Genomic DNA, 20,299 nt, shown 5'->3' with positions numbered 1-20,299 from the left:
TTAGTTTAGTCATATTTCTCCTCTTTGGGACCCTAATCACCTACTTGAACCTCAGAACCAAAGGACTGCAGTCCTTGGAGGCATTTATGCAGATTATAGAAATAGTGCTGAGGAGGAACCAACCACTTAATAAAGCTAATGCTTGCAAACATGTCACCAACACAGGACAATGAGAAATCAAACTTCGTGATTGGAATTTTGTTTTCCCACTGCCTCTAGAAGCTGGGCATGTAAGGATTTCTGGTTTCTTCTTGATCTTGGATGGACAGTAGCTTCATGTTGATTTAAAGTTTGTCTTTCAGGCTTCCTGTATAAGAATTAACCAGCTAAAACCCAACATTTTAATACAGAAATAGAACTACTATTTAAGAAATCCTGTGATGAATTCTTTTGCAAATTAAATAAGAGTTTTGCACTGTGAATAACCATCCTCTAATCAGCTTTTTTTTTTTTTAATTAATGGAAGTTTGTAACATTTTGAAAGTGGGCTTTTCTAATACTGTTTAGATTGGTGGTACCTTTTATGTGTTGGGAATCAAATGCAAAATATGGCTGATATCTTGTTTTAGCATCTTGCTCTCAGAAATATGGAAGGATCGTAAAAAAAATTCAAACTATAGCTTGAAATCCCAGGGTATCTGACAGCAGCCATTTGGATTACAGGCTAATCCCATCCTAACAAACCCCAAGAGATAATCCAGATTCTTGATTGTGCCACATATGCTCTAAATAAGTGAGCCATCCGCTGGGACTTGGAGAGCCTTTAGCATACAAACATCTTTATTGTTAGGGCATTTATTATTTTTTTTTTTAACATCTTTATTGGGGTATAATTACTTTACAGTGGTGTGTTAGTTTCTGCTTTATAACAAAGTGAATCAGTTACACATATACGTATGTTCCCATATGTCTTCCCTCTTGCGTCTCCCAGGTCATTTATTATTAAAACATTTGAACTATTCAGATATTATTTCATAAATATTTTATAATAATTTTATTATTTTAAAATTTGACCTATAAAAATATTGCTTCACTGGTACCTCAAATGATATATATTTTTTTAAATTAATTTATTTATTTATGGCTGCGTTGGGTCTTCGTTGCTGTGTGCGGGTTCTCATTGCGGTGGCTTCCGTTGTTGCGGAAAACAGGCTCTAGGCGCGCGGGCTTCAGTAGCTGTGGTTCGAAGGCTCTAGGGCACAGGCTCAGTAGTTGTGGCACACGGGCTTAGTTGCGAGCTTCCCCGGTGGCGCAGTGGTTGAGAATCCGCCTGCCAATGCAGGGGACACGGGTTCGATCCCTGACCCGGGAAGATCCCACATGCCACGGAGGAACTAAGCTCGTGTGCCACAACTACTGAGCCTGTGCTCTAGAGCCCGTGAGCCACAACTACTGAGCCTGCGTGCCACAACTACTGAAGCCCGTGCGCCTAGAGCCCGTGCTCCACAATGAGGGAAACCACTGCATTGAGAAGCCCGTGCACCACAACGAAGAGTAGCCACCGCTCGCCGCAACTAGAGAAAGCCCGCGTGCAGCAACGAAGACCCAACACAGCCAAAAATAAATAAATAAAAATTTAAAAAATAAAAATAAATAATGATAGGGCTTCCCTGCTGGCGCAGTGGTTAAGAATCGCCTGCCAATGCAGGGGACACGGGTTCGAGCCCCGGCCCAGGAAGATCCCACATGCTATGGAGCAACTAAGCCCATGCGCCACAACTACTGAGCCTGTGCTCTAGAGCCCACGAGCCACAACTACTGAGCCCGCGAGCCACAACTACTGAAGCCTGCGCACCTAGAGCCCGTGCTTTGCAACAATAGAAGCCACTGCAATGAGAAGCCTGCCCACCGCAATGAAGAGTAGCCCCCGCTTGCCGCAACTAGAGAAAGCCCGCACGCGGCAACAAAGTCCCAACGCAGCCATAAATAAATAAATAAAATTTAAAAAATAAATAGTGATAGGGCTTTCCTCTTGGCACAGTGGTTAAGAATCTGCCTGCCAATGCAGCAGACACGGTTTCAATCCCTGGTCTGGGAAGATCCCACATGTGGTGGAGCAGCTGAGCCTGTGCACCACAACTACTGAGACTGCTCTCTATAGCCCGCGAGCCACAACTACTGAAGCCCGCGTGCCTAGAGCCCGTGCTCCACAACAAGAGAAGCCACCGCAATGAGAAGCCCATGTACTGCAGTGAAGAGTAGCCCCCACTCACCACAACTAGAAAAAGCATGCGCTCAGCAATGAAGACCCAACGCAGCCAAAAATAAATAAATAAATTTATAATAAATAAATAACGATAGAGCTCTCTCCGTGGCAAAGCAAGGCACAGCTGCAGCCCCTTTCTGCAATCAAAGAAAAGGGCCACCTTAGCCAACGTCATGCTGGAATCCCAGGCAGTCAAGGCTTTAGCTGTAGGCAGTGGCCACCACCCTCTCCCTCTGCTGCTGGGAGTGGAGCTTCCTGCTATTGTGGCAGAAACTGCTCAGCTCCCAGTGAAGTGACTCCCCACCTGTCCTCTCTTTTCCCTGTGAGGGTTCATAGCATCTCTTCATCATATAGTTTAGTTACATTATGGGAAATAGAGGGCTTGCCTGGGCAATGCTCAGTAATGTGTAATATGGTTTTATAGAGGAAATTAGTTTGGGAATTCCCTGGTGGTCCAGTGGTTAGGACTCCGTGCTCTCACTGCCGAGGGCCCCTGGTTCAGTCCCTGGTTGGGGAACTAAGATCCCACAAGCCGCACAGCCAAATAAAAAACAAAAAAATAGTTCAAGTTCCTAACAATAAACTTTGGAAACTCGACCTGATTTAATCTAGTGACTGTGACTGCAGCTTTCCTCCTGCCTTGCCTTACTTGCGTGCTCTGCATAATGCATGTCTTTTTTTTTTTTTTTTAATTTATGTATTTTTGGCTGTGTTGGGTCTTCCTTGCTGAGCATGGGCTTTCTCTAGTTGCAGTGCATGGGCTTCTCATTGCGGTGGCTTCTCTTGTTGCAGAGCACGGGCTCTAGGCACACGGGCTTCAGTAGTTGTGGCTCGCAAGCTCAGTAGTTGTGGCTCGTGGGTTCTAGAGCGCAGGCTCAGTAGTTGTGGAGCACGGGCTTAGTTGCTCCGCAGCATGTGGGATCTTCCCCGCCCAAGGCTTGAACCTGTGTCCCCTGCATTGGCAGGCGGATTCTTAACCACTGTGCCACCAGGGAAGTCCAGTGCCTGTCTTTTTAAGAGCACCAATCTCCAACCAGATTTCCTGGGTTCTCCCAAAGTGACTTTGAGCAATTTACCTTATGTCTCTATACCTGTTTTCTCATAACATGTGTATAATAATAGTAATCTTTCACAAGGTTGTTGTAAAGTTTGAATGTGCTGATCCAAGACAAGCACTTGGTCAGTACACAGTAAGTACTGAATGAATGATTCTGTGGTCTCTGAACAGTTTGCACTTTCCCTAGCACGGAGCGTACATGCTGAGGACTAGCTAACGTAACTTGGTTTGCTCAGCAGGGGAAACCCAGGAGTTCTGGGCCACACCTCCAGCCCCAATCAGCTGCCTGGCTGATGCCAGCCTGGGCTAATGGAAATTGGACTAGGAAATGTTCAGAGTGGGGTCACAGCACAACCCATTCCCATCTTAGAGAAAATGGCTCAGGACCTGCTTTCCCCCAGGTCCCATCTGCGAGAGCTCTGAAGCTCAGTCCTTCCTCTCCCCGCTGGACACCTCAAGGGGAGAAAGAAGGGGCTCATGGATTAGTATCCATTTTTTTGGGCACAAACTTCTTTTCATAAGTCAGAACCCTGGGGCACTGGTGACGGTTTCAGCCTTGTGACCTGACTTAAGGCCATAGAGCTCCAGCCTAGAAGCCCATCTTTGTGCTCCTGTCCTAAGTGCCGCGTTCAAGTTCATAAAGGAATGAGGGTGGGGTGGAGATAAGGGGTGATGAATTCAGTTGTGTAGATATTAAAGTATAGAACCTAATGAATTCCCCAGTTGTCCAGTGGTTAGGACTCGGCACTTTCACTGCTGTGGGCCCAGGTTCAATCCCGGGTCGGGGAACTAAGATCCCGCAAGCTGTGCAGTGCAGCCAAAAAAAAAAAAAGTATGAAGCCTAAAGAGGAGAAGCTTTGGGAAATACCTATAGCCCAGAAAGAGGAAGAGGTAGAGAGCTGCCAGTGCAAGCCCAGGAAGAGTGGTCTGACAGGGCAAGTAGAGTTAGGGCAGCTCTGTACCCGCCTCCTCAAACCATCAGGGGGGCCAGTTTGCAACCCTTTGCCAAAAGATACTTCTGTAAAATATAATAAAAAAAAGAATTACCAGAGGAATGTAATGAAAAAAGACGTCAGTATACAAACCTCAGTTTTTTTGTGTTTTTTTTTTAAGTTCATTCTGTCAAATTGTTTGAAAAGTTCCTAAACGCTTTCTCTCAATTTCTGTACTTATCTTGTCAAGGACCGGAAACAGTTGGCAACCCAGCTTTGGCCCACAGATTGCACTTTGAGCACTGCTACCTTATGCTGTAGAAACCAAGTGGTGTCACGTAATGAAAGGACCAAGAAAGTTGTTAGGTTCTACCAGAAACTCACTAGTGACCTTTAGGAGGAATTTCAGGAAAGGGATGCACATGGACAGGTTGAGAGGGTAAGGGAAAGAAAAACTAGTGAACTGTGGTAAACTAAGAGAGGAATTTCAGGAAAGGGATGCACACGGACAGGTTGAGAGGGTAAGGGAAAGGAAAACGAGTGAACTGTGGTAAACTAAGAGAATAATCTCTGCTCCTCCTCCCCTCCCCTTAGTTAAAAATGTTGGCAAGGGCTTCCTTGGTGGCGCAGTGGTTGGGAGTCCGCCTGCCGTTGCAGGGGACATGGGTTCGTGCCCCGGTCCGGGAAGATCCCACATGCCGCGGAGCGGCTAGGCCCGTGAGCCATGGCCGCTGAGCCTGCGCGTCCGGAGCCTGTGCTCCGCAACGGGAGAGGCTGCGGCAGTGAGAGGCCCACGTACCACAAAAAAAAAAAAAAAATTTTTTTTGACAAGGAAGGTGAGAAATAGCAGAACCACAAAAGTCATTGCTCCAAATGAAAGCTTTTTAAGATAGAGGAAACCTGTGCATGTTAAAGAAGGAGAGAAAGAAGCTAGTGGAGAGGGAAAGATTTCAAATGCAAGAAATCCCCAAAGCTTGGAAAGCAGGCAGATGGCCTCTGCCTGGTTCTGCTGTCTCATTGCCTGGCACTCTCCACCCTGTTCCCTGCAGCCCAGCCATGCTGTCCGTCTGTCTGCCGTTTCCTGAAATGCACCGAGCTCTCTCTGTAGACTCAGGACTTTCCCACATGCTTTTCCCTCTTTTTGGAATGCTCTTCGCCCGACTAAGTTCTTTTTATCCTTCAAGGCTCAGCTTCAATGAGTGACTTTCTCATAGAGGCCTCCCTTGATGCATCCCACAACCTACATTGAGCCTTCCTCGATATCCTCGCACCCTGTGCTTTTCCATCACTGAACTTAACCCAGTTTATAATTCTGTTTATCTGTGTGTGAGCTGGTTAAACATTGTCTTCCTCCCTAGAATGTAAGCTCTTTGAGGCAGGGACTCTGGCTGTTTTAGTCCTTATTTTTCAAACCCTGAGCACAGTGCCTCCCACACAGTAAATGTTCATATAAAGCCCTGGCTGCATAAATAACTAATAGCACCACGACAGATAATAATAGCTAACATTTGTTGAGGGCTTATTAGGTGCCAAGGACTTTACAAACGTCCTCTGTTCTATGGACGGTCCTATGAGATAATTACTATTTTTACAAATCAGGACACTGAGTTTGAGCTCAGGTAGTTTATCCAAGTTGAAAAGACTTGTGAATGAGGGATTCGGGATCTGTGTCCAGATTTGTTTAATCCTAGAGCCACCAGAGGGGCACTTTCTCCCGGGGCTGGAAGTGTGGGTGAGGAAACAAGGACGCTCTGCATTTCACAGCAGTTAGCTGCAGTGTGCTGGAAGTGTGGGTGAGGAAACAAGGACGCTCTGCATTTCACAGCAGTTAGCTGCAGTGTGCCATCTGGCATGCGCAGAACACTGTACTAGACACATGTGAGCACAGTGAGAGAGAAGAGCGGTGATTCCTGAGCCAGAGGAGGGTTGTGAGCATCTGGACCCTGTACCAGAAGGAGTGAGGGGCCAGGACCAAGTCAGCTCAGGGATGTGCCCTGTTTAACATGGGTGGACTGCATGTTCACCTAAATTCCATTCACAGAAGGCCCAGGTGTGTTCAGCAGAAATTCCTGATAAATCTGCTTGGGGCCAGGAGAAGGTGAGCCTCTGGAGCCTGAGTGGGCAGGACTGTTCTGCTCCAACAGGGAGAAGTTGTGGGTTACTTTGGAGAAGGATAGAGAGAGAGAGAAGAAAAAAGGGGGAGGTGGAGTGAACCTGTGAGATGGGTGACGTTTTGTATGTTTCATAATATGACCCACCTCATGATCTCCCAGGTGTTCCGTAGAGTTACAAAAGATCATAGAAACTCAAGGTGACTGGCCGTGTGTGTGTGTGTGTGTGTGAGCTGGAGAAGGGGCTAGATTTCACAGCAGAGTCAATACCAGCAGAACAGGGACAGCCCGTGTGGATGTAAGATGGGGGGGAGGGTGGCGGTGAGCCAGGCCCCAGACAGAGCTCCGGGCACATTTGCACAGTCTCAGGGTGGGGTGGGGTGCCTCAACTGGCCCTTGGGTTTCTGATAACCACTTGGGTGAGAGAAGGGGGAGGTGCTCAGGCTTCTTGTCTGCTCTGAATTGGCCATTACTACTCCTTTGTGTTTATTCATGTGTGCTCTGTAAACACTAGAACATTTGAAAAATCCAGAAAAGCAAAACTGAAGAGAAGACACCAGTCATCCCTCCGTCCTGAGATAGCAGCTATGTTTCACTTCTCTTCCTTTTATCTTCTGTGTATGTGTTTGCGTACAAAGTTGGGATTGGATTGTATACTTTACTATCTTTAGCTGGCAAAGTAGCATAAACATTCTCACAAGTAAAAACCACATCTCATAGTTGAGGATTTTCACACTTTCTTATAAAACACAGAGTTGATTTCAGCATTGGAAATCTTTGCAAGAAAAAAAAAAAACATTTTGGCATGTATTCTCTGAACCAGCCTAATTTGATTTGAGTTCTCGGTTTTTTTTCTTCCCACCTTGTACAACCCAGAAAGTCCTATGAGTTTGAAGACTTACTGCAGTCTTCCTCTGAGAACAGCAGGGTGGACTGGTACGCACAGACTAAGCTGGGGCTCACACGCACTTTATCGGAGGAGAACGTCTATGAGGACATTCTAGGTAAGAGGCCAAAATGTTTGAGTGAGTCTGTCTATGAGAAGGAAGAGGGAGGAAATCGGGCTGGCTGCTTGAAATACACACACACACACACACACACACACACACACAGAGTCACACTCAAAGACAAACATGTACTCAAATGAATGAGAGATCAGGTAAGTGGATGGAAGAGTGACCCATGGTGAAATATGTGAGAGAAAAATGGGCTGGAGTGGGGAGGAAGGGCTGGCGATGAACGGCCAAGGAGGCAGCATGATACAGCGGGAAGCACACGAGACCTGGAGCCTCAATATCAATGACTGAATCTTGGCTCTGCTACTTGTTAGCTGTGTGACATTAAGCTGGTGACTTAACATCTCTGAACTTCAATTCTCTCATCTCTGTACTAGGGAGGATGACAGCTACCTTACAGGGTTGTTTGAGGGCTGAAGAAAATGGTATGTAAAATACCTGGTTTATAACAGACTCTCAGTGAATTGGAGGGATTACTGAATGAAAGAAAACCAAAGACCACTGTACTCTTTCCAAAACTGTAGGAATGTGGCAGTAACGGCATCACAATTCAGACTGAAATGAATGTCTTCTATTTAAAAAGTAACTTTGGCCTTGCTCTAAAGAATTCTGTGATTCCAAAATGGGACTCAGATTCACAGAGCTTTTGTGCATTTAGGTTTGGTGAGTTAAATAATCTCCAGGGAGGATCACAGTTTCAGTAAGGTGTAAACCCAGACCGTGTCTGCATATGTTGAGGGCGGCAGTGGGGGAGAAATGAGCTGAGGAAGAAACCCTTCTGTGTCCCTATGCAAGGGGCAGAGCAGGCACATATACATGTACTTACATGCATGCAGTCATCAACACTAGAAGAAACTCCATGGTAGGAGGAAACATGAGACTTAAGGAAGGGCGTACACTAAGCCGAGCTGTTTGAATTGCTGTGTCCAAGCTGCCAGAGATGGGTTCCTGCTAAAGCAGTAGGCTTCCCAAATCCAAAGTGGGTATGAGATCTAGACTTCTCTTAGCAGTGTGTACCTGACAGAGAAGCTTTCAGTTACAAGGAACAGAAAACCCAGCTGAAACAACGAAGGGAGTTTGTTGGCTCATGTGACCAGAACTGGCTTTTTCTTCCTCATTTCTTATCTCTCATGTTAGCTCCATTCTCAGCAGGTTTCCCACGATCCCCATGATGACTGCCGTTGGCTCCCCTGAATCTGTGCCTTGCAGCGAGAAAGGAAAGCCTGTGTCCTGCAAGTCCCAGCAAACATCCTGAGGTTCACTCTGATGAGACTGATTTAGGTCCCTTGTTCACCTTCAGAGCCCAGGAATGCCATGCAGCAATTGGCTTAGGCTTGGAATATGAGCCCTTCCCAGAGCTGGTCACTGAGGCAGGGATTCGGGATACTCAGATTGGCTTAAACCCTGAAACTGGGAGTGGAGTTAATCTCACATTTCTAAGAATGGGGAGTCAGGGAGTTATCCCAGTGAAAACCAAGGTCTGTTACCAAGAGGAAGGCTAAATGGATAGTAAGACAACAGACATCCCCACAAGGAGAGACCTGATAAGGTGTTGGGTCACGAGCTGATAAGGAGAACTTCCTTAGTGTTCCCAGTTTCTAATCCGTTGCCTTTGACTGCAGATCCACCAATGAAGGAAAATCCTTATGAGGACGTTGAGTTACATGGTCGATGCCTCGGGAAGAAGTGTGTCTTGAATTTTCCAGGTTCTCCCACCTCTTCCATCCCTGACACACCCACCAAGGTATGAGCCCCCAGAGGAGCAGTGGGGGAGAGGGGTCCCCAGCACCACGGCCTTGAGCAGGCTGGAGTTCTGGGTTACACTGGAATGCCAGGCCACCCTCACTGCCAGGCTCCTGGATTTACACATCGGCAGCCTGCCTCCTCTTCCTGCCTCTAGTTCTCTTGGAACCCCTCTGCTCAACAAGGCTTTCTAAAGTGTCATTTTAGCTTCTAGGTCAGAATTCTCCCCAGCTGAGTAAATAAGATAGTACATCCATGTTATACAGCTATAAAGAAGAATGTCCTGACATAAAACAAACTCATATATGTTTGTGAATGTACAAGAATATCTCTGTAAGGGTCCCTAAGAATGAGTAAGTGGGTACCTCTGTGGAGTTGTCTGAGTGTCTGAGTATCTGGAGGTCAGGAAAGAAGACTGACATTTTCACAGAATATCTTTTTGAACCTTTTGCAGTTTTGTACTATGTGCATACAGATAATATTACTGTATTCACATACATGATAACTTCAACACATTGCCTACAGAACTGAGTTCATATTTTTTTTTGCATATGTAGTTTTATTTATAATGGTCCCAACTGGAAACAACCCTAATATCTTTCAGTGGGTGAACAGTTCCATATAGTATAGTACATTCATACGATGGAATACTATTCATCAATAAAAAGGAATAAGCTATTGATGTATACAACAACCTGGATAAATTTCCAGAGAATGATGGCAAGTGAAAAAAGCCACTCCCATAGAGTTACATGCTACATGATTCCATTTATGTAATATTTTTGAAAGGACAAAATGGTAGGAACAGAGAACAGATTAGTATGAATTCATATTCTTTAGCATAGCATTAAACTTCCTTCATAATTGATCCCTGGTTACCATTTCCCGCAGTTCCTATGTACAAAATCTTCTCTCCAGCCAAAGCCTCCTAACTGCCCCTCTGATATTGTAGCCCCAGGATCAGCAAACTTTTTCTCTAAAGAACCAGAGATCTGGTTATATATGATGATATATGATCTCTGTTGTAACTGCTCAGCGCTGCCATTGCGGTGCAGAGCAGCCACAGACTATATGCAAACCAGTAAGTGAAGCTGTGCTTTATTTATGGACACTGAAGTTAGATTTTATATAATTTTCATGTGTCATGAAATATATATATATTTTTTAGCCATTTAAAAGTGAAAATATTCTTGGTTCATGGCCTGTACAAAAACAGGTGGCGGGCCAGATGTGGCCCATAGGCCGTAATTTGCCCACCCCTGTGCTAGGTCAATTCTACCTCTGCCCTTGGCTCTTGCCTGGACCTCTCCCTTCCCATCCTTTAAGGCCCAGTTCAATCATGCCTCCTTCAGGAAGGTTCCAGGTCATCCCAGTCCCTGGGACTTGTTCCCCCTGTGCTTGCCTGTAACACTCAGGGGGCTAAGCATTCATTTCACACCAAACTGTATATACTGTCTTATGATATCTCTTACTTTGATGATTTGAATTCTGATTTAGGTCACGTAAAATATCTTTAAAACATCTCCCCAACTAGATTGTAAATTCTTCAAGGTCAGGAAGTATATATTTGGTTTCTTCGTGTCTTCCATTAGTAGTTGTTATACAGTGGTTTAGTTGTTGAAGAAATTAAATAAAGGAAGACCAAATCCAGGCGGCCAAGTGTCCGTTTAAATCCCATTGAAAGGATCTGTTTCCAGCCTAAGAAAAGAAGCCATCTTCCTCTCTGGGCTCCACTCGAGGTCAGGATTTGCTGGCGGGCGGGGGGTATACACATGAGACATGATAGCCACAAAGGGAATCTTCTTCAAGAGGGTGGAAGGTAGAACCTTTCATGAAGGGTGGATCTTACCCACCCAAGTCGATTGCTGCAATACGTGCCAAAACCAATTAACTGCTGCTTTCTCCTCCTATGGAAAAGAGTGTCATCATGAATAATCCATGACAACCAATAATTAGCAAATAGTTTCTACTTGCCTTTGAAATGTGTTGTTTATATTTGCATTGGAATGTGGATGTCTTCAACATTTAGGGAATCCTTCATTTCCCACAGTGGATAAGTCTGGCTTAGAAGAAGAAGGCTGTCTGTAGACTTTTCGATGATGTCCATTCTGACCGGCGTGAGGTGATACCTCATTGTAGTTTTGATTTGCATTTCTCTAATAATTAGTGATGTTGAGCATCTTTTCATGTGCCGCTTGGCCATCTGTAGGTCTTCTTTGGAGAAATGTCTACAAACAATAAATGCTGAAGAGGGTATGGAGAAAAGGGAACCCTCCTATACACTGTTGGTGGGAATGTAAATTGTTACAACCATTGTGGAAAACAGTACGGTGGTTCCTTAAAAAACTAAAAATAGAGCTATCATATGATCCAGCAACCCCACTCCTGGGAATATACCTGGAGAAAACCATAATTTGAAAAGATGCATGCACCCCACTACGCATGGCACTGCTATTTACAGTAGCCAGGACATGGGAGCAACCTAAATGTCCATCGACAGAAGAATGGATAAGGAAGATGTGGCACATATATACAATGGAATACTACTCAGCCATAAAAAGGAACAAAATAATGCCATTTGCAGCGACATGGATGCATCTAGAGATTGTCGTACTGAGGGAAATAAGTCAGACAGAGAAAGACAAATATCATATGATATCACTTTTATGTGGAATCTAAAAAAAATGGAACAAATGAACTTATTTACAAAACAAATAGAGTCACGGATGTAGAAAATAATTTTATGGTTACCAGGGGGAAAGGTGGGGGAGTAGGGATAAACTGGGAGGTTAGGATTGATATATACACACTAGTATATATAAAATAGATAACTAATAAGGACCTACTGTATATAGCACAGGGAATTCTACTCAGTACTTTGTAATGACCCATACGGGAAAAGAATCTAAAAAAGAGTGGATATGTGTATATGTATAACTGATTCACTTTGCTGTACAGCAGAAACTTAACACAATAGTGTAAATCAACTATACTCCAATAAAAATAAAAAAAAAAGAAGAAGAAGGCTATCATACCCAGTCTGCCCCCTTTGTGTCTTACTCAGTTCCACCCCACTTCATGCAGGGAGTGAACTGCATGGCCTCTTAGGAACAATGGAAAACATCTGCCCAAAGCAGCTCTGCCTGCAGAACTGGGTGTTCCCCCCTCGTACCAGAAAATAAAGGCTTAGCAGCCCTTTTCTTCCCCTTCCTGCCAGGCTAGAGAAAACCTAGGCCCCCTGTCCCCAAAACAGTAAAGCACAGTAGGTAATCATGTCAGTGAGAACTTGAAGTCCAGGGGCAGCTATCCTGCAGAAAGAGAATCCAGTTGCCCAATGCACATGTCTGATTGCCACAGATACTTGCAAGTCATTAGCAAGACCCTGTGTCATGCTCAGTTCTCTGCCTTCCTACATCTGGGTGTCTGGTTTGTGTCCCCGTTCTGGGGGACAGCTGCAGACTTCTCCACCTCCTCCATTTAGCTCATCAATATTCATGGAGCATCTGCCACATCTGGGCTGCATCTGGGACTGAGAACTTACTGAAGCAGTCTTTCCGTGACAACCTCCTCTACCAGCCACAGAAAAGTCCTAAAACATATTTGAGGATTTTTATTTAGTTAGATTGTGCCTGGTCCCAGTAGAGAAGTGAGGGTCACTGGACAGATTTTCCTCAACAAGGAGAGACGTGCAGCTGGGGGCAGATGCTGACACTCACACACACACGATGCAGGCTTCTGAGAAGGGGCCGTTTGCTTTTCTTGCTGTGTGTCACCCACCATTCCCACACGTAGAATAGCGCAGTGAATATGGCAGGAGCTATTTTTTGTAATAAAGGAAATCTAGGCTAATATGAGATACTCCTTCTTATGTATTGACACCTAAGTGGGAAAAGTCACTAGCTGGCATTCTCTGGTTGCCTGGGTAGCTTCCCCACACCATCTGCCACCAACAACTCATCTGTTACTTAGCTGCGGCTACGTAGAGACCGTATCTGGTCAGGTGTGCAGGTTCTGGAGCCTGACTGCCTCCATTCAAAACTTACCTAGACCACTTGCTAGTTCTGTGACTTTGGGCAAATAATCTTATCTCTATACATCTGTATGTCATTGGTAAAAATACGGAACGATAATTGTACACTCCTCTTAGGGGGTCTTATGAAGATTAATCAAATTAATTATTGTAAACCACTTAGATTAGTGCCTGCAACATAACTACTATTTATGTGTGTTTGCTAAATAGATAGAATTATGCTTTTCAGGGACTTCCCTGGTGGTCCAGTGGCTAAGACTCTGCGCTCCGAATGCAAGGGGTACGGGTTCGATCCCTGGTCAGGGAACTAGATCCCACATACTGCAACTAAGAGCCCATATACTACAACTGAGACCTGGAGCGGCCAAATAAATAAGTAAATAAATTTAAAAAATTTTTTTATTTAAAGAAAAAGAATTATGCTTTTCAATATGTGTGTGTTTTTTTAAATTTGGTTGCACCAGGTCTTAGTTGCAACACGTGGGCTCCTTAGTTGTGGCTCCCGGGCTCCTTAGTTGCAGCTCGCCAGCTCCTTAGTTGTGGCATGTGAACTCTTAGTTGCAGCATGCATGTGGGATCTAGTTTCCTGACCAGGGATCAAACCCAGGCCCCCTGCATTGGGAGTGTGGACTCTTATCCACTGCACCACCAGGGAAGTCCCTCAATATGAGTTCTTTATAAAATAACCTCATTTTCTAAAAGCAGAACATTCTCATTATAAAATTCTTTTTAAATACCAAAATGTGTAATCTTAAAAAAACTCATCTGTAATTGGGAATTTTTATTTTTTCTTTGTACTCACCTATATTTTTTTCTATAATAGATTGTTATTATGTGTGTGTGTGTGTGTGTTTTTAAAGTATTTTTATAAATTGCATGTAATCCCAACACCCAGAGAGAACCACTGTTAACACTTTGGTTTACTTCCTTCCAGACCATGTCACACTGTGCATGTGTGTGTGTGTGTGTGTGTGTGTGTGTGTGTGTGTGTGTGTGTACATAAAAAGAAGATTTGGGATGATGTTGTATATACATTTTTGCCGCTCTTTTGCATTTATCATGAGTGTTTCCCCATGTCATTACTTTATTTTTAAAAACAATTTGTATTACCTGCATGGTATGCCATCATTTAATGTAATGCCATTACTTTACATTAGTGTAATGTCCCAATTGTTGGAACGTGTGTGTATGCTTTCCTGTGTATCTGTATGTATGTATAGTTAAGGGAGCTTCTATGTATTCATGTGAATATGTGTACCTGTGGGCATATGTGAACAAATGTGTACGTGTGTGCGAATGGCATCTGACTACTTCCTGGGGGAGGCCTCTGTAGAAGAGAGTAGGAGTCAGGTTGAGATAGGTAAAAGAGGAGATGGGATATTTTATATCAAGGACCCTTTCAGTCTCCTGCGGTCAGTCTCCTGAGGCAGTAGGACAGGGACATTCGAGGACTGGAAGGAGTTAAGCCATTAGCCACCATTCACAGACAAGAAGGGTGAATGAACTCTGGCTGAGTCCAGGTCAGCTCCCTCTTCGAGGCACAAGGCACGTAGCTTCCTTGTCGCCCCCTCCTCCCAGTGGATGCTCCCTGGCCAGGGCCCATCATACTGTCTCCTGAAATAAGAGGTTTCAACAGAGGGTTCTTGTCTGCTTTTCCCTTTTGGACACTACAGATCTTTGGTTGAGTCCATTGCAAATCAAATATTTCTAAGGTTAGGGAGACTCTGCTGCAGCAGAGCTAGGCTCCTCCATAGAGATTACTCCATAGAGACACCACAGGACGGGTGTGTTATCATCAGGGCTTGTCGGTCTGAGGTGCTCTGATCAAAAGCTGGGATCTTCTCTGGACCATAGTCTGGCACAATCATTCCTAGGGTCCTGTAGTGACTTTCCTTTTATACTATAGTTCAAGTTTGGCAAACTGCTGATGGTTGCCTGATTTTGTAAATAAAGTTTTATTGGAACACAGCCAAGCTCATTTGTTTACGTATTGTCTGTGGCTGTTTTTGCACTACAGTGGCAGCGTTGAGTAGTTGTGACAGAGACAGTATAGGCCACAAAGCCTAATATATTTACTGTCTGGCCTTTTAGAAACAGCTTGCTGATTCCTGCTGGCTTCATATCCTCACTTTCAAAGGCCTTCTACAGGCAATTCTGTCTTCATTGTTGACCATCTTTCCATCTGTTTCACTGCACTGGCTGTAAACCCCGAAGATACTCTTGGTTTTATTTGCTCTTCCTCGACTCTATTCCTGTTCTCAGATTGTGCTTGTTATACATGATAATGCTCTCCCCGACAGCCCACTAAGCCTTTTTATCAGTTAAGAAGCTAATGAGGGCTTCCCTGGTGGCGCAGTGGTCGCCTGCCAATGCAGGGGACACGGGTTTGAGCCCTGGTCCAGGAAGATCCCACATGCCGCGGAACAGCTAAGCCCGTGCACCACAACTACTAGCCTGTGCTCTAGAGGCCATATGCCACAACTACTGAACCCACGTGCCACAACTACTGAAGCCTGTGCGCCTAGAGCCCGTGCTCCGCAACAAGAGAAGCCACCGCAATGAGAAGCCCGCGCACCACAACGAAGAGGAGCCCCCCCTCGCCGCAACTAGAGAAAGCTCGTGTGCAGCAGCGAAGATCCAACGCAGCCAAAAATAAATTAAATAAATAAATATTAAAAAAAAAAGAAGAAGAAGCTAATGAAATTCCACCCCCTCATGAAAACTCCCTAGACATTTGGTGGCTTCCTTTGGGTGCTCTGGGACACACCAGGCCCCCTCTCCAGCAGCATGACCCCTGGAAGATGCAACCCCTACACAGCCTCCACCAGGTCTCTTCACACCCTTTAGAAAGTCATGTGCTGTGTTTTCCTTCCTTTCCGTTTTCTTTATTCTCAGCCCTTTTCATAGGTCAAAACTTCTTTGAACAAACTCTATCACAATCTAAATCTCTAATAAAAACAGATACCTTCTTTTTGCCAACAATTTGGTATGAGATTCCAATGCAGTGAAAGAACTGGGGCCATTTCCTTGGATTTCATTGCAGATGGAGTTTGGTCTTGAAGAAGACTTGTCATTATTCCTTCTTCTGTGCTGCTTTAATTATTAAGAAGCCCATAGAGAGCAAGTCAGGCCAGCCTCTTCTACTCAGGGCTTGCGGTGCTATGCAATTGATTGCTCCCTATAGACCCATGATGACACAGGAGGAGGCCACCTGAGAAGCCTGGGAGTCTTTATTCCTGGAAATCTTTAAAAAGGTTCTGGAGGGCTTCCCTGGTGGCGCAGTGGTTGAGAGTCCGCCTGCCGATGCAGGGGACACGGGTTCGTGCCCTGGTCCGGGAAGATCCCACATGCCGCGGAGCGGCTAGGCCCGTGAGCCATGGCCACTGAGCCTGTGCGTCGGGAGCCTGTGCTCCGCAACGGGAGAGGCCACAGCAGTGAGAGGCCCGCATACCGTGAAAAAAAAAAAAAAAATGCTTCTGGAGTTATTGATACATAGTGTTTGGAACTAAATAAGAATGGAGAAACCAAAGGAACAAAATAAAACTATTCTATGAGAGTTTAAGATATGATAAATGTGGTCTTATAAATTGATAGAGAAAGAAAGGCTCATTTATTAAATGGAATAGGGATAAGTTAGCTTGAAGGAAAAAATCAGTTTAGACTAACGTACAATAAAATAAATTACAAATGGATTAATGAATAAAATATATTCGAAATAAACTAAGAAAATCCAAAAGAAAATGGAATTAAATATATATTAAAGCTTTAAGAAGGTGTTGTTTTTCTAGGGAAAGAAAGAAGAGAGTAATCACAAAGGAAAAGATCAGATTTTCATACATAGAAATGCTATGTGGGGAATTCTCTGGCAGTCTAGTGGGTAGGACTCCAACCTTTCAGTGCTGTGGGCCTGGGTTTGATCGCTGGTCGCAGAACTAAGATCCTGCAAGCAGTGAGGCCAAAAAAAAAAAAAAAAATGCTATGTGAAAAATTCCACATAACCAAAATAAAAATACAAACAAATCACACGGGAAAAACAGACTTGCAGCAAAACTGACAAATAGTTCATATCTGTTCTATATAGGGAGCTCATCCAAAATAATAATAAAAACACTAGGATCCCAAAGAATAAACAGGAAAAGAACATAAACAATATAATAAAGAAAAATGCAGTTAGAACATTAAAGTATGAAAAAATGTCGATGTCGTAAGAAAGAAAAACTTATACTGAATGCCTATTGTGTATCAGGTACTCTGCTAGATACCTTTATCTCATCTAATTCATTAGGTAATTTTTAAAAAGAGACATTGCAGTTATAATTATGGTATCATAAAACATGCATCTGGAAGTACCTTTAGAGAACATGTGGTCAAAGCTGTTTAAAATCTTTATTAATTTTCCTTATTTTATTGAGTAGTTATTACATTCATATCATTCAAAATTTTAGTATGAAAAGTATCAATGAAAAGTCTTTATCTCACCCCTGTCTCTCTCCCCAGAGCAACCACTGTTAGTTTTTTGTGTATCCTTCCAGAACTGTCCTATGCCTATACCAGCAGAATAGCTCCCCAACACACACACACCAGCATACTATACCAGCTATTCTACACCTTACCTTTTATGCTTAACAATATATAAATGAGAGAACCTTCTATACCAGTCCATTAAGTTTTTTTATACCTGCATTGTATTCTACTTTATGGATGTACCATAATTTGACCAGCTTCCACTGATGAACCTGTAGGTTGTTTCCAGTATTTTGTGTTTACAAACCATGGCAAGTGTACGGTATACTTTGCATAATATGACTTTCCTTGTACAATATAACTTTGCATAAGTATGAGCATATCAGTAGGACAAATTCCTACAGGTGGAATTACTGGGTCAAAGCATATATGTATTTGTACTTTTGTTGACACTGCTAGATTGCCCTCCGTAGAGATGTACCAATTTCCATTCCCACCAACAGTGTATGAAAGTGTGAAAGTGATTTTATTCCATCACTTTCATCAGTACAGTGAGTTATCAAATTTTTTAATCTTTGCTAATCTTTGAGTGAAAAATGTTTCTTCAGTACATGAAAAGATGCTCAACATCACTAATTATTAGAGAAATGCAAATCAAAACTAGAATGAGGTATCACCTCACATCAGTCAGAATGTCCATCATCAAAAAACTACAAACAGACACTTCCCTGGTGGCGCAGTGGTTAAGAATCCGCCTGCCAATGCCGGGGACACGGGTTCGATCCCTGGTTTGGGAAGATCCCACATGCCGCGGATCAACTAAGCCCATGCACCACAACTACTGAGCCTGCACCCTAGAGCCTGTGAGCCACAACTGCTGAGCACACCCGCCACAGCTACTGAAGCCCACACGCCTAGAGCCCGTGCTCCGCAACAAGAGAAGCCACCGCAATGCGAAGCCCGCACACCGCAACGAAGAGTAGCCCTCACTCTCCACAACAAGAGAAAGCCCATGCACAGCAACGATGACCCAGTACAGCCATAAATAAGTAAATAAATAAATAAATAAATCTTTTAAAATCTACAAACAGTAAATGCTGGAGAGGGTATGGAGAAAAGGGAACCCTCCTACACTGTTTGTGGGAATGTAAATTGGTACAGCCACTATGGAGAACAGTATAGATGTTCCTTAAAAGACTAAAAATAGAGCTGTCTTATGATCCAGCTATCCTACTCCCGGGAATATACCCGGAGAAAACCATAATTTAAAAAGATACATGCACCCCAATGTTCACTGCAGCACTCTTTATAATAGCCAAGACATGGAAGCAACTTAAATAAATGCCCATCGACAGAGGAATGGATAAAGATGTGGGGGACTTGCCTGGTGCCTCAGTGGTTAAGAATCCGCCTGCCAATGCAGGGACACGGATTCGAGCCCTGGTCCAGGAAGATCCCACATGCTGCGGAGCAACTAAGCCCGTGCGCCACAACTACTGAGCCTGCGTGCCACAACTACTGAAGCCTGCATGCCTAGAGCCCATGCTCTGCAACAAGAGAAGCCACCACAATGAGAAGACCACGCACTGCAACGAAGACCCAACGCAGCCAAAAATAAATAAATTAATTAATTAAAAAAAAGAAGATGTGGTACGTATATACAATGGAATTTTACTTAGCCATAAAGAAGAAGGAAATAATGCCATTTGCAGCAACATGGATGGACCTAGAGATTGTCATACTGAGTGAAGTAAGTCAGACAGAGAAAGACAAATATAATATTGCTTATATGTGGAATCTAAAAAAAAAGGTACAAATGAACTTATTTACAAAACAGAAATAGAGTCACAGACATAGAAAACAATCTTATGGTTACCAGGGGGGTTGGGGGTTAGGGATAAATTGGGAGATTGGGATTAACGTATACACACTAGTATATATAAAATAGATAACTAGTAAGGACCTACTGTATAGCACAGGGGCCTCTACTCAATACTGTATAATGAGACCTATACGGGAAAATAATCTAAAAAAGAGTGGATATATGTATATGTATAACTGATTCACTTTGCTGCACAGCAGAAGCTAACACAACAGTATAAATCAACTATACTCCAATAAAAATTTTTTTTAATGTTTCTTCAGTGGAGTTTTAATGTTTTTTTTTTCTGATTGAGTGAAGCTAAGAATCTTTTATATATATAAAAGTTGTTATATTTCCTTTCCTGTAAACTTTCAGTTCTCATCTTTTGCCTGTTTTTCTTGAGTTGTTAGTCTTCTTCTCATTAATATGTAGTATGTATTAGAAAAATGATTCTATAAGTCGCAAATTTTTTTAATTGGTTTTTTGTTTGCCTTTTGACCTTAAAGCAGCTCATTTTTAGAAATAAGACACTGAGGCCCAGAGAAGTGAAATTCCTTGTATAGAAGGCACTCAGCTTACCAGTGGCAGGGACAAAGCTATGCTTAGGTCTTGTGACTCCCGGTACATTGTATCAGAAAGCCTCATTTGCAAAGTAAGGGATTGAGCCAGGTGAGTTCCCACTTGTCTAAAAAGAGACTGGATTAGACTTGCATCCTTTATCATGCTCATTTTCCATAATTGAATGATAAGTGTTTATTGAGCACTTACGAATAGCATAGGCAGACTCAACATACCCTTGGGAACATAGACCAGCTTCCCTTCTTGATCTTCTTGGTCTCCATCACTGCCACCACCAGTTACCTCTCATTTAGTCCC

General features: G+C 43.6%; 1 protein-coding gene across 4 annotated transcripts in view; it reads left to right on the top strand.

Annotated features, from left to right (window-relative positions):
- Window positions 1-20,299, top strand: part of DENND2A (DENN domain containing 2A) — a 102,611-nt gene that overhangs the window by 39,703 nt on the left and 42,609 nt on the right. For all 4 annotated transcript variants that reach the window (XR_003795254.1, XM_029233759.1, XM_029233761.1 and 1 more), the window contains exons 3-4: window positions 7,183-7,310; window positions 8,945-9,066. Coding sequence is in view for 3 of the 4 variants with exons in the window: in XM_029233759.1 (XP_029089592.1) it covers window positions 7,183-7,310; window positions 8,945-9,066 (250 nt within the window). In the remaining variant the exon portion in view is untranslated. The remainder of the gene's footprint in view (window positions 1-7,182; window positions 7,311-8,944; window positions 9,067-20,299) is intronic.

The sequence above is a fragment of the Monodon monoceros genome, unplaced genomic scaffold (assembly GCF_005190385.1).
Source record: "Monodon monoceros isolate NGI ecotype Baffin Bay Population unplaced genomic scaffold, NGI_Narwhal_1 Super_Scaffold_2, whole genome shotgun sequence".
NCBI lineage: Eukaryota > Metazoa > Chordata > Mammalia > Artiodactyla > Monodontidae > Monodon > Monodon monoceros.
Note: the sequence above shows the minus strand (reverse complement) of the source record. Positions and strands in the feature narration are given on the sequence as shown.